This window comes from Sebastes fasciatus, chromosome 14 (genome assembly GCF_043250625.1).
Source record: "Sebastes fasciatus isolate fSebFas1 chromosome 14, fSebFas1.pri, whole genome shotgun sequence".
NCBI lineage: Eukaryota > Metazoa > Chordata > Actinopteri > Perciformes > Sebastidae > Sebastes > Sebastes fasciatus.
Window position 1 is genome coordinate 32,171,649 of NC_133808.1, and position 17,031 is coordinate 32,188,679.

Genomic DNA, 17,031 nt, shown 5'->3' on the forward strand with positions numbered 1-17,031 from the left:
AGAGCAAATCATGGACCAGAACGCTCTGCAGCTGTAACAGGTTTGACCCCAGGAGCACGACTCAGAGACAGGAAGGTGAGGTAAAGAGATTATCTGTAGATGAAGGTCAGGTGAAGGTCAGGCAGGCAGATAAAACAGGTATCCAGAGGGGTCAAAGGTCAGACAGGCAGATAAAACAGGTATCCAAAGGGGTCAAAGGTCAGACAGGCAGATAAAACAGGTTTCCAGAGGGGTGAGACGAAGGTCAGATGGGCAGGAGGGCATCACGCTGGTCAGGTCAGAAGGCTGGAAGCACAAGAGACAATCTGGCAAAGAGTGAATGGGAAAGAGCTGGATTATGATAAACTGATTGAGGGAAAGGTGGAGGCAGGTGGAGGTACGGTGATGGGGAACGGCAGGTTGGAGGTACGGGGATGGGGAACGGCAGGTTGGAGGTACGGGGATGGGGAACGGCAGGTTGGAGGTACGGGGATGGGGAACGGCAGGTTGGAGGTACGGGGATGGGGAACGGCAGGTTGGAGGTACGGGGATGGGGAACGGCAGGTTGGAGGTACGGGGATGGGGAACGGCAGGTTGGAGGTACGGGGATGGGGAACGGCAGGTTGGAGGTACGGGGATGGGGAACGGCAGGTTGGAGGTACGGTGATGGGGAACGGCAGGTTGGAGGTACGGGGATGGGGAACGGCAGGTTGGAGGTACGGGGATGGGGAACGGCAGGTTGGAGGTACGGGGATGGGGAACGGCAGGTTGGAGGTACGGCGATGGAGAACGGCAGGTTGGAGGTACGGCGATGGGGAACGGCAGGTTGGAGGTACGGGGATGGGGAATGGCAGGTTGGAGGTACGGGGATGGAGAACGGCAGGTTGGAGGTACGGGGATGGGGAACGGCAGGTTGGAGGTACGGGGATGGGGAACGGCAGGTTGGAGGTACGGGGATGGGGAACGGCAGGTTGGAGGTACGGGGATGGGGAACGGCAGGTTGGAGGTACGGCGATGGGGAACGGCAGGTTGGAGGTACGGCGATGGGGAACGGCAGGTTGGAGGTACGGCGATGGGGAACGGCAGGTTGGTTCTGTTCTCTGAATGTGAAAGAAACACGATAACAAACTAAAAGCACAGATTTGTAGCTTTATGAGTGTTTGAGGCGTTCCCATCACAGACTGTAGAGAAGAAGTGGACGTCGTCACCGTGAAGCCACCCATCGGTTTGTGGACTACGGTTTGAAGCCTCGAGTTCTCCATCTTGGTTTTTGGCCGTCGCCTTTTGTGTTTTTGGCCGTCGCCATCTTGGTTTTTGGCCGTCGCCATCTTGGATTTGGACGTCGCCATCTTGGATTTGGACGTCGCCATCTTGCTTTTTTGGTCGTCTCCATCTTGGTTTTTGGCCGTCGCCATCTTGGTTTTTGGTCGTCTCCATCTTGGTTTTAGGCCGTCACCATCTTAGATTTGGACGTCGCCATTTGTGTTTTTTGCCGTCGCCATCTTGGTTTTTGGTCGTCTCCATCTTGGTTTTTGGCCGTCGCCATCTTGGATTTGGACGTCGCCATTTGTGTTTTTGGCCGTCGCCATCTTGGATTTGGACGTCGCCATCTTGGATTTGGACGTCGCCATCTTGGTTTTTGGTCGTCTCCATCTTGGTTTTAGGCCGTCACCATCTTGGATTTGGACGAACGCTGAATAAGATATTTTTGGGCGACCAAAAATGTTCTAATTAACTTTCATGAAGTGAGAACACACTGTGAAAGGGTTAAAGTTCTAAGATGAAAACACGGACAACTCCCAGACCGGACAACGCCGTGGTAGCAACCTGTCAATCACCAGGTAGCCCCGCCCTAAAGCATCCCCTGCTTTATGGTCTATCTGACTCTAAATGGGACCATAATCTACTAAATGAACATCATGCTGTATTGAAGAAGACTTGAAACTAGTGATTGAGACCATAAACTCATGTTTACAATGTTTACTGAGGTCATAAATCAAGAGAGAAGTAGACTCATAGACTTCTGTAGAACCAGAGGAGTCGCCCCCTGCTGGCTGGTAGACAGGATGCAGGTTTAAGACACTTCTGAAAGGCTCTGATGGAGATGTAGGAGACATGCAGTAGAAACAAACTAACAGCAGCATTAATCTTAAAATGTTTATTTTAATAAGGTGCTGGAACAGTCACAGTTGTTCTTTTTCCATTTCACAGAACAAGAACATTTAAAACCCGACGCCGGGAAACCACAGAGAGTGTGCTGCAGGACAGGAGAACATGACCTTTAACAACATATATATATATACATATACAGATAAAATAGTCACAGTGTGGTAGAAACGCACAGCACTGGGCAATTAAGGCAACACGTCAGAAGGTAAAAGAACCTTTTTCTGTACAAGGAGAGTAATACAAAATAAAAAAAACAGGTTCCAGAGCCTGGCGGAGCCCCGGAGGAGGAACACACGTTAACACACTTCTTCTAGCTGCTGCTGAGCAACACAAAGACACAAAGAGACGTTAGAGGAAAACTTTAGTCTGCTTTTCATTTGATGTGTTTCTTTTGTTTCCCTCCAGATCTGGAGCTGCTTTCTGTCACAGCTCCAGTTTAATCAGTCGACCAATCCAAGAAACTCTCTTTTGTTTCCCCCTTCAGGTTTTTCTGTCAGTTGGCGCAGAGACACCTGCTGGTGCTTTGGAGGAGCTGCAGCTTGGCAACGTAAATCCTCATGTCTGTATGAAACTGTTAGTGTTGAGACCTTTCCAATAAATACTGGCAGGCTACTGGAGAAAACACATCTTTAAAAAACTGTAAAAAAAATGAACATTATTGAGTTTCTCCGTAAACAGGCTGAACAACTTCTGAAATGGGAAGGTGTAACAGCTCCCGCAGGTTTCTCCAATTCCAGCTCTGGCCGGCGTCCAGTCAGTCATCAATTTGGTAAATCATCATTTTTGCATAATATTCATCTTGAGAGGGCGATAAAAACCTAACCTAAAGTACCTGCCTCTCAGTGACGGTACCACGGGTCACTTCACAGTGTCGGGCCCCGATTAGCCCCGACTCAGCACAGCCAGGCCTGCTGATTGGCTGATGGAGCTCATAACTTCCTTGTTATGGGGTCGACACTCAGAGGAGTCAGAAGCTCTGAGTGTCCGGTTCGAGGAAGGAGCGCAGAGCGACACGGAGAACAACGTACATCATCTGTAAACATGTCTGGTTAAGAAAATTAAACCGTCAAACAAACGTTTGTTAACACACAAACATAAAGAGACAAATAAAAACGGGTGTTAAACAGTCATCATGGCATCGAGTCGACCACGTAGAAAGAGTAAACGCCGGCGTAGAATCGCTTCTCGTCTGCGGCCGTACGACAGCGATCCATCACCATGGTTACCAATATATATATACATCCTAAAATGGTTAAAAAGAGTCTCCACGTTCCCTTCGTCTCCTCTCGTCTTTGTGCAAGAATAATTATATCATCGAGTCGTCGTCGTCACACGGAGACAAAGACGTCCAGGTAGAGGCGGTCGTAGGACTCCCTGAAGAAGAGGATGAGGACGAGGCTGAAGAGACAGGAGCCGGTGACGCACCAGTTCAACCACGACAGATCTGGAGGAAGAAGAAGAAGAAGAGAAAGAGAGATGTTTGGGTTAGATCGTCTGCTTCAGATCGGATCCACAACGTGGTACGTTGGGTCTCGATGTGAGCTGGTTTACTCTTGCATTAACACTGCATTTATTTATACTGTATATTCAAACTATATTCTTATTTATTTATACTATTCTTGTATTTTTACGCACTTAAATCATAGATCCCATTTTTCAGCATTATTATTATTTACACTGCTGTTATTATATAGTTTTATTTTTTCAATATTTATTGTGTTATACTGTAGTATAATGCACACATTTTTACATACTTATTTCTATTTTTCTCATAATTTCTCTGTTAAAATATATTTATATTCTAGAATGGGAGCAACTGTAACAATTCCCCCTGGAGATCAATAAAGTATTTCTGATTCTGAGACACAAAATAAAATAAAATAAATGATTCAGCAGGTTGTAGACGTACTATCACTCAGAAAAATAGATTATATTGACTCAAAATCTGAACAGGAAATGAACCCCGCGTCAGCAACAGACCACAACACATGACCAGGTGTTCCTTCATGATGAATTATGAATCGTCTACGTCCATCCAGGATCCTAATGAGAGTTAGTATGAGGTGACATTGAATAATTTATGAGAATCATATAGAACTAATGGCTAATCAATAGATTCCTGACGGACCGTACAGGGAATAAAGAAGAGCCTCCTGAGCTGTCGTTCATAATGATTCTGAATAATTCAATGATATTGGCAGCGTTCCCCATTATCATTGACCTCCACTTGAACCTAAACATGGAGCAGAATGAGCTCTTCTATTTTCTCAGCTCTGTTCGGGTCCATTAACCACCGGAGAGCTGCTGTCTGCTGGACTGGAGGGCAGATGGGAAGCTCGCAGCTGCACTCAACCGTCGGCATCTCCACTCGTCAGACTAATAACCTCTTCTTCTGTTCGGCCTTCACCACGCCGCCTGCAACACCTTCGCCTGGACCGAATCAATAAGCTCCTTCTTTCTAATGCATTAAGTAGCGCTCGCCGTGAAGCCGGGCGCCTCAACGCCACCGAGCTGATTTGGTCCTGACAGAGACGTTAAGCAGAATCTACGTTGCTCAGCCCAGACGGAGGATGTGGTGGCAGCAGGCAGCTGCTCGGGTCCAGATAACGAGCCAGACTAAATATATAGAAATCAGGTCGCTGTACGCTGTACGCCGGCGGCGGCGGTGTCCCGGGAGCCTCAGCCAGCACAGTGTGTCTCAACTCACACCGACTCCACTTCGATCCCAGTCAGCCACCGCCATTTGGCCATGACGTCAACGACCGGCGCTCTTCCTGGGGGCTTCGGTGGTACTCAGAGAAAAAGTCGCAATTACATATCCGTCTACTACTTCAGCACTACGGAGAGCGCCATAGATTTAGCAATACACTGCACAGTCTACAGAGTCATGGTCGGGGCCGTAGTTTCTAACTTACTGATATTTCAGAGTCGTGGTCGGGGCCATAGATTCTACCTTACTGATATTTCAGAGTCGTGGTTGGGGCCATAGTTTCTAACTTACTGATATTTCAGAGCCGTGGTCGGGGCCATAGATTCTAACTTATTGATATTTCAGAGCCGTGGTCGGGGCTATAGAATCTACGTTGCGCGGCGAGGGCCAACGTCCAGAACGGAGGATGTGGTGGCAGTAGGCTGCTGCTCAGGTCCAGATAACGAGCCAGACTAAATATAGAGAAATCAGGTCGCTGTATGTGGCGGCGGCGGCAGCGCCCCGGAGAGCTCGCCAGCACAATGTGTCTCAACTCACGCCGGCTCCACTTCGATCCCAATCAGCCAGCTTCTCATGATATCGTCAATTAGCTGCCCGGGCCTGAAGAGCTGATCAATGCATGAAGAGGCACCGCCGCTGCCGCCTCTTCTTCGTGATCAATTATGAATTCATCTCTTGCGCGAGCAGAAAGAATGAAGGGTGAGAGGTGTGAAGATGAGAGCAAAGGATAAATGGAGGCGAGGGGGAGGTGGAGATTGGGTGAGGGCGTCTGCAGCAGCCTCATTAATCAGGAGGGTGTGAGCCGGACAGCAGGAGACCCGGCGAGGAGAGGCAGGTTAATGGAGTTGTGTTTATCTCACCTGCCGACTAACTCCGTCTAACTCCGTCTCGCTTCCTCACATGCACGAAGTCTGGGAGACTTGTTTGGGCCTGAATGCTAATGGTCAGACTGGTAATTGTAGTAATTGAATCAGGTGATGTGATAAAAATGGACAAGCAGCTCAACTGGTCCTAACTCACATCTCTGAGGACACGACTGGAGAGAAGTTTGGAGGGAACAGTTGAAGTTTGTCTGAACAGGAGGAGGAGGAGGAAGAGGAGGAGGAGGATGAAAGGAGACGAGTAGAGTAAATGAGATATAAGGACGGAGAGGAGTCACTCTGTTCTGGTTTCTGGAGGCTTTTCAGTTCATCAGTTTGCTTTTAAGTTGATTATTAGATTTTAATGATCACTGTTTAATCCCCTAAATCCCGACCAACCTTACAGTCTAACAGAGGCTGTAGCAGGTTCAGTTTTAGAGCTAGAGTGAAGGTACTGATATCACATGAAACTAAAAAACCTAATAAATCCATCGGTACCAACCATGTCATACTAGCTCGTGGGGAAAGAGGCTAAATAACGCTTCAAACTTTCGCTCGAGGAAAAACTAACATGGTTATTTTCAAACTGACCTCAAGTGAATGGGACGTTTGGACCGGGTTCACCGTGACTCTGTGATCATATTCAGAGGACGTCAGCGTGAACGTCGGACCATCCATCACATTAACGGCCCATTACTGCAGCTGCCACCGTCAGCACACCGCCGGTACAGATGAAGACAGAGGCGCGGCCCGACAGCCATCTTATGGCCTTGATCGGTCTTAATTGAGGTCAACGCAGCATCGTAATGAAAGCAGCTCGGTTCTCCTTTATGACTGCGGCGGCCCGGTGTCGGAGACGACCGGGGCCACCTGAAGATACTTAGACGAGCTGTGTGTAAAGAACTAGACCATCCATCACGGAGTGACCACGTCCTCATTATGATGCATGTGGAGATATTAACTGTAGATGGACGGGTTGGTGAGGACTCCTGTAGAGAGTCATCACTCATAATGTCTGACAAAGAGTCTGTGAACTCAGTAGAAGGTTTGTTATTGTTCAACAGGCTGGACGGACCCGGTTCGGTCCGTTCAGCTGCAACTAGAGCCGTGGTCGGGGCCATAGATTCTAGTTTACTGATACTTCAGAGCCGTGGTCGGGGCCATAGATTCTAACTTACTGATATTTCAGAGCCGTGGTCGGGGCCATAGATTCTAACTTACTGATATTATAGAGCCGTGGTCGGGGCCATAGATTCTAACTTACTGATATTATAGAGCCGTGGTCGGGGCCATAGATTCTAGTTTACTGATATTATAGAGCCGTGGTCGGGGCCATAGATTCTAACTTACTGATATTTCAGAGCCGTGGTCGGGGCCATAGATTCTAATGTACTGATATTAGGTGTGTTGTGCGTTAACGTGCCGCTGTTCATTTATTCTGTGAATGTTTCTTCATGATTCAAAACTCTCAAAAACAAACCAAAAAAAGATAAAACAGGAAAAGTCTTTTATTCTCTCAGGAGGGATGGAGCTGTTTGTTTGTTTTAAACACCTCCACAGTCTTTACGGGGGGTTGAAGAAGTTAGTCTGCAAAGACATTTTCACTTCTGACGAGAATGCAAAGTTTAGTAAAAACAAAAAAACAAAAACTTGGGACTAAAGAACTGCAGCAATTATTTCTCTGAGCTGAATAATCTCTGCTTCCCCCCATGAAGGAAACTAAACTCTCCTCCCTCCTCATCTTCCTCCTCCTCCTCTTCATCCTCGACTAAACCTTTGAGGCTCTTTTGCTCCACAATACCTCTCTGCTGCTTTGTATTCTGCCCGATACACCTCAGCTAAATGACACAAACACACAGCAGATGAAATCGAAAAGGAGCGACAAGCTCAGATATATTGCCCGGAGGCTCCATTCATGTTTCTGAGTCACATGGTTCAGAGAGTTTGGGGGGATTTCTAAAACAGGACAACAGAGTCAAGAGGCCATGTAGGGCTCGCTGAGCCGAGACCGGCCTCTCATGGATATTAAAATGGACAAGGAGGTAAATTCATAAACGCCTCTCTGCTCGGGGAGCCATAATTCAGAATGAATAACGAGGCCGTGGGCAGCCAGAAGGAAAAACCAACCCTAGAAGTAAACTGGAAAGAGATGGCAATCTCTTTAAAGGCCAATTTTCAATATCAGGAAGGTGGAAGGGTTTTGGAAAAGATGAAGCTCATGAAGAATTCATCAGTTTTGAAGTCTGCATATTATTTGCTACATCCATTACGGGCCTACAGAGAGGAAATTAGAGTAATGAGACGGCCCGCTAGAATACTTCCGACGGGAATTTACATAATAATCAAATTAATCTTCATGGGAGTGATCTCTTCAGGAGAACAGCACACAGCTGATCTACAAACATTAACTAACACTCACTGTTTGATCAGCGTCAGGGTCGATCCTCACAGTACGCAAAGCAAGGCAGAGTCGATGTCTTCTATCGCCGTTCATACCATGAGAGTTTTAATGGTATTTGTCCATCGCCATCTTGGTTTTTGTTTATTACCTTTGTAGTTTTTGTCCATCACCATCTTGGTATTTCACTGTCTCCATCTTGTTTTTTTGGCCGTCGCCATTTTAGTTTTTTGTCCATCGCCATCTTGGTTTTTGGCCGTCACTAAAGGAGGTCAACTTGAGTTCAGTGTCTCACCAAAGGATACTTCAACATGTGGACAAGAGGAGCCAGTGATCGATCGGCCAACCCTGTGATTAGTAGTCGACTCGCTCTACCTGCTGATCACTAGCACTTAAAGAAACACAATGAGAGTCTGATGACCAAACAAGTACGACTTACTGTTTATCGTATTGAGGAGAGTCAATTAAGCCCAGACAATTCTATCACTTAACTCTAACGCTGAAGAGAGCAACAACAATATGGTCAAAATATGGGAGAAATCCCATGAAAAGACGGAACAACAATGAACTGATCCTTCTAACAGATACTGAGATATCTTCTTCCTCTGTATCACAGAGCTCCATTGTTGTTAATAAACTATTAAAAACACATCAATGAGCCAAACGGTGGCACTGGGTGACATGTCCCTTCATTACCGTGAACACAAACACTGTAGTTTATTTAGACTGGATCCCACGTCCACCGTCCTGCTGCCACAGATACTCACTAGAGCACCAAATGTGGATTAATCTGCCTCTGAAAATAGTCCCAGACAAATGCTCTATTTACTCCTGTTTGAGTAATGTTGGTTAAAAACGGCCCAGCTGTTCTGGGAAAACTGCTGAGCCTTTTTAATGGAACTATATATTTATGACCTGTTTCTTCATCTTTAGTAGGGATTATTATTTCAGGATTTTTCTAGAATCAGTTGAAACAGAGCCAGAGACCTCCTGCTACAGCTGCTCCATCTACACCGGCTGTCCAATCCATGATTTATCACCATCCTGACACACTACTGCTTCAGAGAATTCAAAATACACTGCCTGTCATCTGGATCACAGTTTTGGTCAGTTTGAGTTATCCCTCAGCTACTGTCCTTTTTACTATGGAAACTAAATTAAACTCAACATCCCTCCAGATTAATTCTCAAACATGTTAAACGTATCGAGTCAAACCTGCGTCTGCTTTGTATTTCAGACCAGCTGTCCTAATGAATGAATTGAAACCAGGTCTCTGTGGTGGCGGCGGACTGCTTTAGAGTCCTGCTCCAAAGCTCCTCTAGAAATAAGGCTTATTTTCTAGAATCAAGTGTCATTTCTGGTTGAAACTGAGATCCACCGACAGCGTAGGCAAGTTGGAAAGCGTTGAGAGGTTTGCTGACAATAAGAAGAATACAGAATAACACCAGACTTATCCCGAAATATATCTCGCTATGATGCCAAATTAAGAAGATAAATATATACCCTTTAGACTGTATATAAGAAGTGGACGTAGTCACTGTGACGTCACCCATCGGTTTGTGGACCGAAGTTTTGACGCCTTGAGTTCGGCATTTTGGCCATCTTGGTTTTTGGCTCGCCCACCCATAGAGGAGCACGGCTTCGTTGGGTTGTTATAGTGAATATGTACCGTCTTTTAATTGTGTTTTTATACTAGAGTGTTAGTTTCCTGCCCAGGGACTACAGATGTAATTTAGCTTATAGCTAACTCACAGCTAAGAACTATTGAATAAATACAGACCATTCAGATGCACACACACCTTCACACCAAGCAGTCCATCACTGAGCTCAGCAGAGAGAGAGAAGTGTCGAGCTGAGGAGCCATCATGTATTCTTTATGAGTCCTACTGTGTGTGTTCACCATCTTGGTTTACGTCTGTCGCCGTCTTGGATTTTAGCTGTCGCCATCTTGGTTTTTGGCCGTCGCCATCTTGGTTTTTGGCCATCGCCAACTTTGGTTTTCAGCTGTCACCATCTTGGTTTTTGGCTGTTACCATCTTGGATTTTAGCCGTCGCCATCTTGGTTTTTTCCCGTCGCCATCTTGGTTTTTAGCTGTCGCCATCTTGGTTTTTGGCCATCGCCAACTTTGGTTTTCAGCTGTCGCCATCTTGGTTTTTAGCCGTCGCCATCTTGGTTTTTGGCTGTAGCCATCTTGGTTTTTGGCTGTAGCCATCTTGGTTTTTGGCCATCGCCAACTTTGGTTTTCAGCTGTCGCCATCTTGGTTTTTAGCCGTCGCCATCTTGGTTTTTGGCTGTAGCCATCTTGGTTTTTGGATGTAGCCATCTTGGTTTTTGGATGTAGCCATCTTGGTTTTTGGATGTAGCCATCTTGGTTTTTGGCTGTAGCCATCTTGGTTTTTGGCCGTTCCCATCTTGGTTTTTAGCTGTCGCCATCTTGGTTTTTGGATGTAGCCATCTTGGTTTTTGGATGTAGCCATCTTGGTTTTTGGCTGTAGCCATCTTGGTTTTTGGATGTAGCCATCTTGGTTTTTGGCTGTAGCCATCTTGGTTTTTGGATGTAGCCATCTTGGTTTTTGGCTGTAGCCATCTTGGTTTTTGGATGTAGCCATCTTGGTTTTTGGCCGTTCCCATCTTGGTTTTTAGCTGTCGCCATCTTGGTTTTTGGATGTAGCCATCTTGGTTTTTGGATGTAGCCATCTTGGTTTTTGGCCGTTCCCATCTTGGTTTTTAGCTGTCGCCATCTTGGTTTTTGGATGTAGCCATCTTGGTTTTTGGATGTAGCCATCTTGGTTTTTGGCCGTTCCCATCTTGGTTTTTAGCTGTCGCCATCTTGGTTTTTGGCCGTTCCCATCTTGGTTTTTGGCCGTTCCCATCTTGGTTTTTGGCTGTAGCCATCTTGGTTTTTGGATGTAGCCATCTTGGTTTTTGGCTGTAGCCATCTTGGTTTTTGGCCGTTCCCATCTTGGTTTTTAGCTGTCGCCATCTTGGTTTTTGGATGTAGCCATCTTGGTTTTTAGCCGTTACCATCTTGGCTTTTAGCTGTCGCCATCTTGTTTTTTTGGAACCAGAAGTGCCACGAGGGGACAACTGATCGTAAGGAACCCCCTGCTTTATGGTCTATCTGACTCTAAATGGAACCATCATTTACTAAATGAACATCATATTGTTTTGAAGAAGACTTGAAACTAGTGATTGAGACCATAAACTCATGTTTACAATGTTTACTGAGGGAATAAATCAAGAGAGAAGTAGACTCATGTTCTCAGAGACTTTCTACATCTAGTATGAGCATACAGAGAAGACTTACTGCCTGAGTATAAATCAATATATCCATATTAAACTGCTGTATTGCTCAAACAGCTCCAACCTTCAAACAGTGGTTGGGTTAGACTTCAACAACTCCAGATACTCTGAGCAGGTAGATAGTTGGTGGCATCAGGTAGTTTATCTGCGAGCTCACATTACAACGCCTGCAGCAGTGTGTGAACTTTCTGACAAGCAGGCTTCCATCATGCTCTATTAGACGACGTCGGGGTGGGAAGAGAAGAAAAAGAGCAGCAAAAGCCTCCATCAGCTCGGCTTGATCTTCTCTCCAGCTGTCGCAGGGAACTTGTCAGGATCCATCTCAGCACATCAAACGCTCCTTCAGGCTCGCCCACACATACGCACCCATAGAGGAGCACGGCTTCGTTGGGTTGTTATAGTGAATATGTACCGTCTTTTAATTGTGTTTTTATACTAGAGTGTTAGTTTCTTAACAGATGTTGTTCTCTGTTTCCTGCCCAGGGACTACAGATGTAATTTAGCTTATAGCTAACTCACAGCTAAGAACTATTGAATAAATACAGACCATTCAGATGCACACACACCTTCACACCAAGCAGTCCATCACTGAGCTCAGCAGAGAGAGAGAAGTGTCGAGCTGAGGAGCCATCATGTATTCTTTATGAGTCCTACTGTGTGTGTTCACCTGCAGCTGCTCCATCTACTTAAAGCTCTGTCTACCCTCACCTGTTATATATATATTTATATATATATGTCTGTCTAATCTATGATTTATCACCATCCTGACACACTACTGCTTCAGAGAATTCAAAATACACTGCTTGTCATCTGGATAACAACTTTGGACGGAGTTATCCCTCAGCTACTGTCCCTTCTTTTACTGTGAAAACTAGATTAAACTAATCCACTCAGCATCCCTCCAGCTTCACTCTCAACCATGTTAAACAGATTTATGAGAGACTGGTGGCAGCACACTGCTTTAGTCCTGTGGCAAAGGTGCAATTAAAGGCTCTACTATCTTAAAATAAGGCTCGCCTACAAAGACACAAATTTCACATATTTTTGGTGATGGTCAGCATCAAATCAATCCGTATGTAATCAACGTAATTGTGAACCAGGAAGTATAAAGAACGGCGAACACTTAACTTACACCCAAAAACCAGTGTTCATGTCCCATGAGTCAAAGTTGAGTTATTTGTCACATAACTTCCTTACTTAAGTTACACCACTTCCGGTGTTATTTTAATCCCAAACCGTGATCTATTCCTAAACCTAACTACCTAACGGAGTCAATTTGTTGCCTAGAACTAACCAAGTACTTTTATTTTGAAAATACTAGAGGAAAAAAATCAATATCAGTTTAAGTGTACGCTATATTTAGAATATTTTCACCGCTTTACCTCACCGTCAGACGTCCTTTTCTGACGGGGAACTGAAGCCGTTATATCGTCGTCTTCAAAGCCACCAGACTCCAATCACCAAAACAGTAATTTTCCCTCTCAGAACAGGAGTAGCTGGTCTACCGCTGCATCCATCGGTTAGTTAGTTTGTGTTATTGTGTGACTTTCTGATCTGAACTAACGTGGCGTCCACAGCGGTACGTCACTTAGCTTCCAGAAGAGTTTAAAGGGAAAATAGCATTTTGACGCTAAAACATACATACCTCGTCCAAAATTTGAATGTTCATATTTGAATATATAAGGAACACCACTGGGAAGATACAGAATGATCAGAAATATGATCAACAGAGTAATGCAGGATGAAAATTATCGTTAGCTGTGGCCCATTTTGTGGTGTCATGTAAATGTTTGACACCAGCTGTTTTCAACAAGACAAGCTGGTTCTGTGCCCCGGCTGTCAGGCTTGTTAGCGGGCCCCCGAAGGCCCCGAGGGCCCCACGGCTGTTCAGGTCAGACAATAATAATAATATCCACCTGCACACCGGCGCGACAACTCAGACGGCCGGATGGAGATACAGTTGTCAGGCAGCAGCTGTCAGCGGCAGAGCAGGAGGACGGAGCACATGAATATTTATGAGAAAACATATCTCTTATTTACTCAGACAAACCGGGAAGCAGAGATGGTCCGTCAGCCCAGCTGATTGGTGCAGCCAAACTTTACAGGGAAGGTTAATGAAACCGGAGACAGGTGGGCAAAGATCACAAAACATGGTGCCGAGTACCAACACACACACACACACACATACACACACACACACGTGCTCATATGGATGATTGAGCTTGGTTGCGGCGGCGGAGACGACACGCTGTCCTCTCTGCTGCGGGCCTGAATCATTATATCAAACTTTGCAGCCGACTCAAAGATAAATCTGAGGCTGAATTACAAGTTTCTTCTCTCGTTGTGCTGATTGTGTCAATTGCATTGTCGCCTAATTGTCCCGCCGTCCGCCTTTTATCGGCAGCATCTGCAGGAGCTTGAAATGGATTTTTGAAAACAATGGAGCTTTTGGGAGGTTGGTAGGAACCTGCAGGGGAACGGTAAAGCTTCTGAATGGAGCAGAAACTTTCAGAGTTTTTCATTGTCGATAATAAGAAATACAAAAGAATTAAAGCTGCGAGCAGCGATGAACGGGCCCTCGCGTCGGGGGAACCAGTGGGACGCCGGTCGACAACGAAGCAGAATCTCTGCTTATGATGAGGTCACGGTGTTAGCTGGAGGCTAACCAAAGGAAAGACTGGAGGCCAACGCTAGCAGTGGGCTAGTTACACATCTAAAATGTCATCTTGCTGTGTTGTTGGGTGCCGGAATCCAGATATCACATACACCGCAAAGACTAGCAGACTGGCCGCCACAGGACCTTTTTGGGGAAAAGCACATTTTCCCCGCCACACCACGGCAACAAGGTTAAATGACAGCACAAACGCTTGATATCTTTTCAACGCAAAGGTCTTTAGATTGTACTGACAGAATTAGAAGTCGATCTGATTCATTATGTAGGAGGAGTTTGTAAAGTAAAGTGCCTGGAAATGGCAAAGATGCCCTGAAATGGCACAAAATGGCTGACTTCCACCCAGATTATGTGCACCAAATTTGGTGAAACTCTGTCAATGCTTTGGTACACCTATTCCCAAACACGTACTGACAATATCTACCAAGATGTATGATGATTAGACTAGTGGTCAATGAATTATGGCCAATTTCCTGCAAAGCCCTCTTAAAGTTCATTGGTCAATATCTTCAAAACGCAATGCGATATCAACAAGCTTTTGAAAATGTTGATAGGCTTAGTCCAATAAGGATCTACAGACAGTTTGGTACCAATCGGACCAACGGTTTAGGAGGACAAAAAATTCTAAATGTCAGGTGGACTTTAGTCCAAGAGGCTTTGTTGTAGCTCACACGGAGCTGGACATGAGCAGAACAGATGCATTTATATTTTGAAAGTCTTCTACAGCAACAGGGATATCGTCACATGGTTTCCTCCATGTGGTGCTCCCGTCTTACCTGTGCAGTAGAAGGTGAGGAAGAAGAGGAGCAGACCGGTGACCAGGTTCCCCAGGAAAGTGACCACTCCGCAGGTGATGCCTTCAGGGACCGGGTACACGGTCTCGATGAGCAGCTCAAAGAATATGGGCACGCTGCTGTTGATGAAGATGCCCAGCAGGATGCAGGAGGTGTACAGGATGGCTGTGAGATTAACAAATAGAACAACAACAACCGTACGTTAGCGTTTAATTGATGTGATCTGAGATACTGTTTTAAAAAGAGACGGCACACTGGTCAACTTTATAGAGCAGCAGCGGTGATTTATGCCTCCGTCAACAGCTTCCTACTGAACCGTTTGTTCTCCGCAGCACAGATTTATGACGAACCCTCATCCTGAAATAGTTCATTTATAATACGTTCCCTTAAAGGGAGAGTTCAGGTGTTTCTCAGTGTTTCTCAGTGTGGGTGTGTGAGCTACTTCTCCATAGTCAGTGTACTACTACAGGAGATGGAGTATGGAGAAACAGACAGGAGTACCATTATAATTATATCATAATTCATTTTATGAGTATTTTTTAAATTATTATTGTTATTATTTATTGTTATTTTAATTATTATTATTATTAAATGATGTCATTTTTCTTACATGCATACAATTTGATAACAAAAAAAACCAGTGTGTGTGTTGTCGCCATTACTTTTTAGTTTGTTTGTTTGTATATTTTTAACTTTTACATTTACATTTTTTTTGGGGGGGTGCGGTATTTATTATTATTATTATTATTATTATTATTATTATTATTATTATTAATAATAATAATAATAATATTTTCATTATTAGTTTTAAATATATATTTTTTTATTATTGTTGTTATTTATTTATTTTTATTTTTTATGTATTTATTATTATTCTTTCAATTAATATTTCGTTTTTAATTATTATTTTTGTTATTAATTCTGTAAAATTAATAAAATGTTATGACAAAAAAAACCTTTTTGTGTGTAGTCGTCATTTTTTTTAACTTTTTTTGGGGTGGGGGGGCAGTGGTATTTATTATTAATTATTATTAATTTTATTAGTGTTTTTTTTTACTTTTACATTTTTTGGGGGGAGATTTATTATTATTATTATTTATTCATTATTATTATCATAATAATAATTATTTATTGTTATGTATTTCATTTTTATTATTTCTGTATTTTTTTATTATTATTTCAATTAACATTTTGTTTTACATTATGTTATTTGTTAATAATTTCTAATGGATATCTTTAAAATCAATAAAATTTAGTCACAAAAAATCTCTGTGTAGTCGCCATTAGTTCTGTTCTTTTTTCTTGTTTTTAAACTTTTACATTCACATTGTTTGGGAGGGTGGGGTATTTATTATTATAATTAATTTATAAGTGTTTTTTAAATATTATTATCATTATTTTATTATCATTTATTGTTGTTATTTAATTTATATTATTTATCTATTCATCATTATTATTATTTCAATTAATATTTAGTTTTAAATTATGTAATTTGTTTTTTTAATAATTTCCAATACATATCTGTAAAATCAATAAAATGTTATCCCCAAAAAAAAAAACGCCAAACGTTCAGTGTGTTTGGCGAGCGCCAGGTCTCGTCTCAGCTGCCGTCCTCTGGCTGGGACCTGAAGTGAAATGTGTGACTGAGCATCAGAGTGGATATGCGATGGAGATTAAGCCGTCACCTCTGGAGCATCGCGGCACCCTCCATCTCCCTTATCACAGCAGATTGGTCCAAATGAGCTCCCCATTAGCCCGCGCGTCCCTTTAATCACGGCGCCGCTGAGGGCCGGGCGCTCTGTGACGGGGGAACCCGGGAGCCACTCATGCAGCCATCAATGGCAGCCTTCGTCCCCCGCTCGTCTTTATTCAACTCTAATGAAGCACTGATATCAAACACTTAAGAGCGCTTCAAACCGCTGCACTTTCCCCGTCACGTTATTGAATTAGGTTATCAGCCACCAGCTCCCAGAAGGCAGCGGGGGATCCTTGAAGGAAGGAACGCGTGGCGGGCAGAGGAAGACGTTTTCTTCTAGTACGATTGAGGACTCTACATTCATGCATTCAGAGCTAAACATAATTGTTTTAATTACTGATTAATCTGCATATTATTTCCGTTCCTTATATTCAGGCCAACGTGATATTT

At 44.1% G+C, this 17,031-nt stretch overlaps 1 protein-coding gene across 1 annotated transcript in view; it reads right to left on the reverse strand.

The window, feature by feature from the left end:
• Positions 1 to 2,122: 2,122 nt before the first annotated feature.
• The window catches only part of slc49a4 (solute carrier family 49 member 4), a 74,009-nt gene continuing 59,100 nt past the window's right edge, over positions 2,123 to 17,031 (reverse strand). Inside the window, exons 8-9 of the mRNA XM_074657960.1 lie at positions 14,868 to 15,050; positions 2,123 to 3,592 (exon numbers count right to left, since the gene is read on the reverse strand). Of these exons, the coding sequence (XP_074514061.1) occupies positions 3,477 to 3,592; positions 14,868 to 15,050 (299 nt within the window). The 3' untranslated portion in view covers positions 2,123 to 3,476. The remainder of the gene's footprint in view (positions 3,593 to 14,867; positions 15,051 to 17,031) is intronic.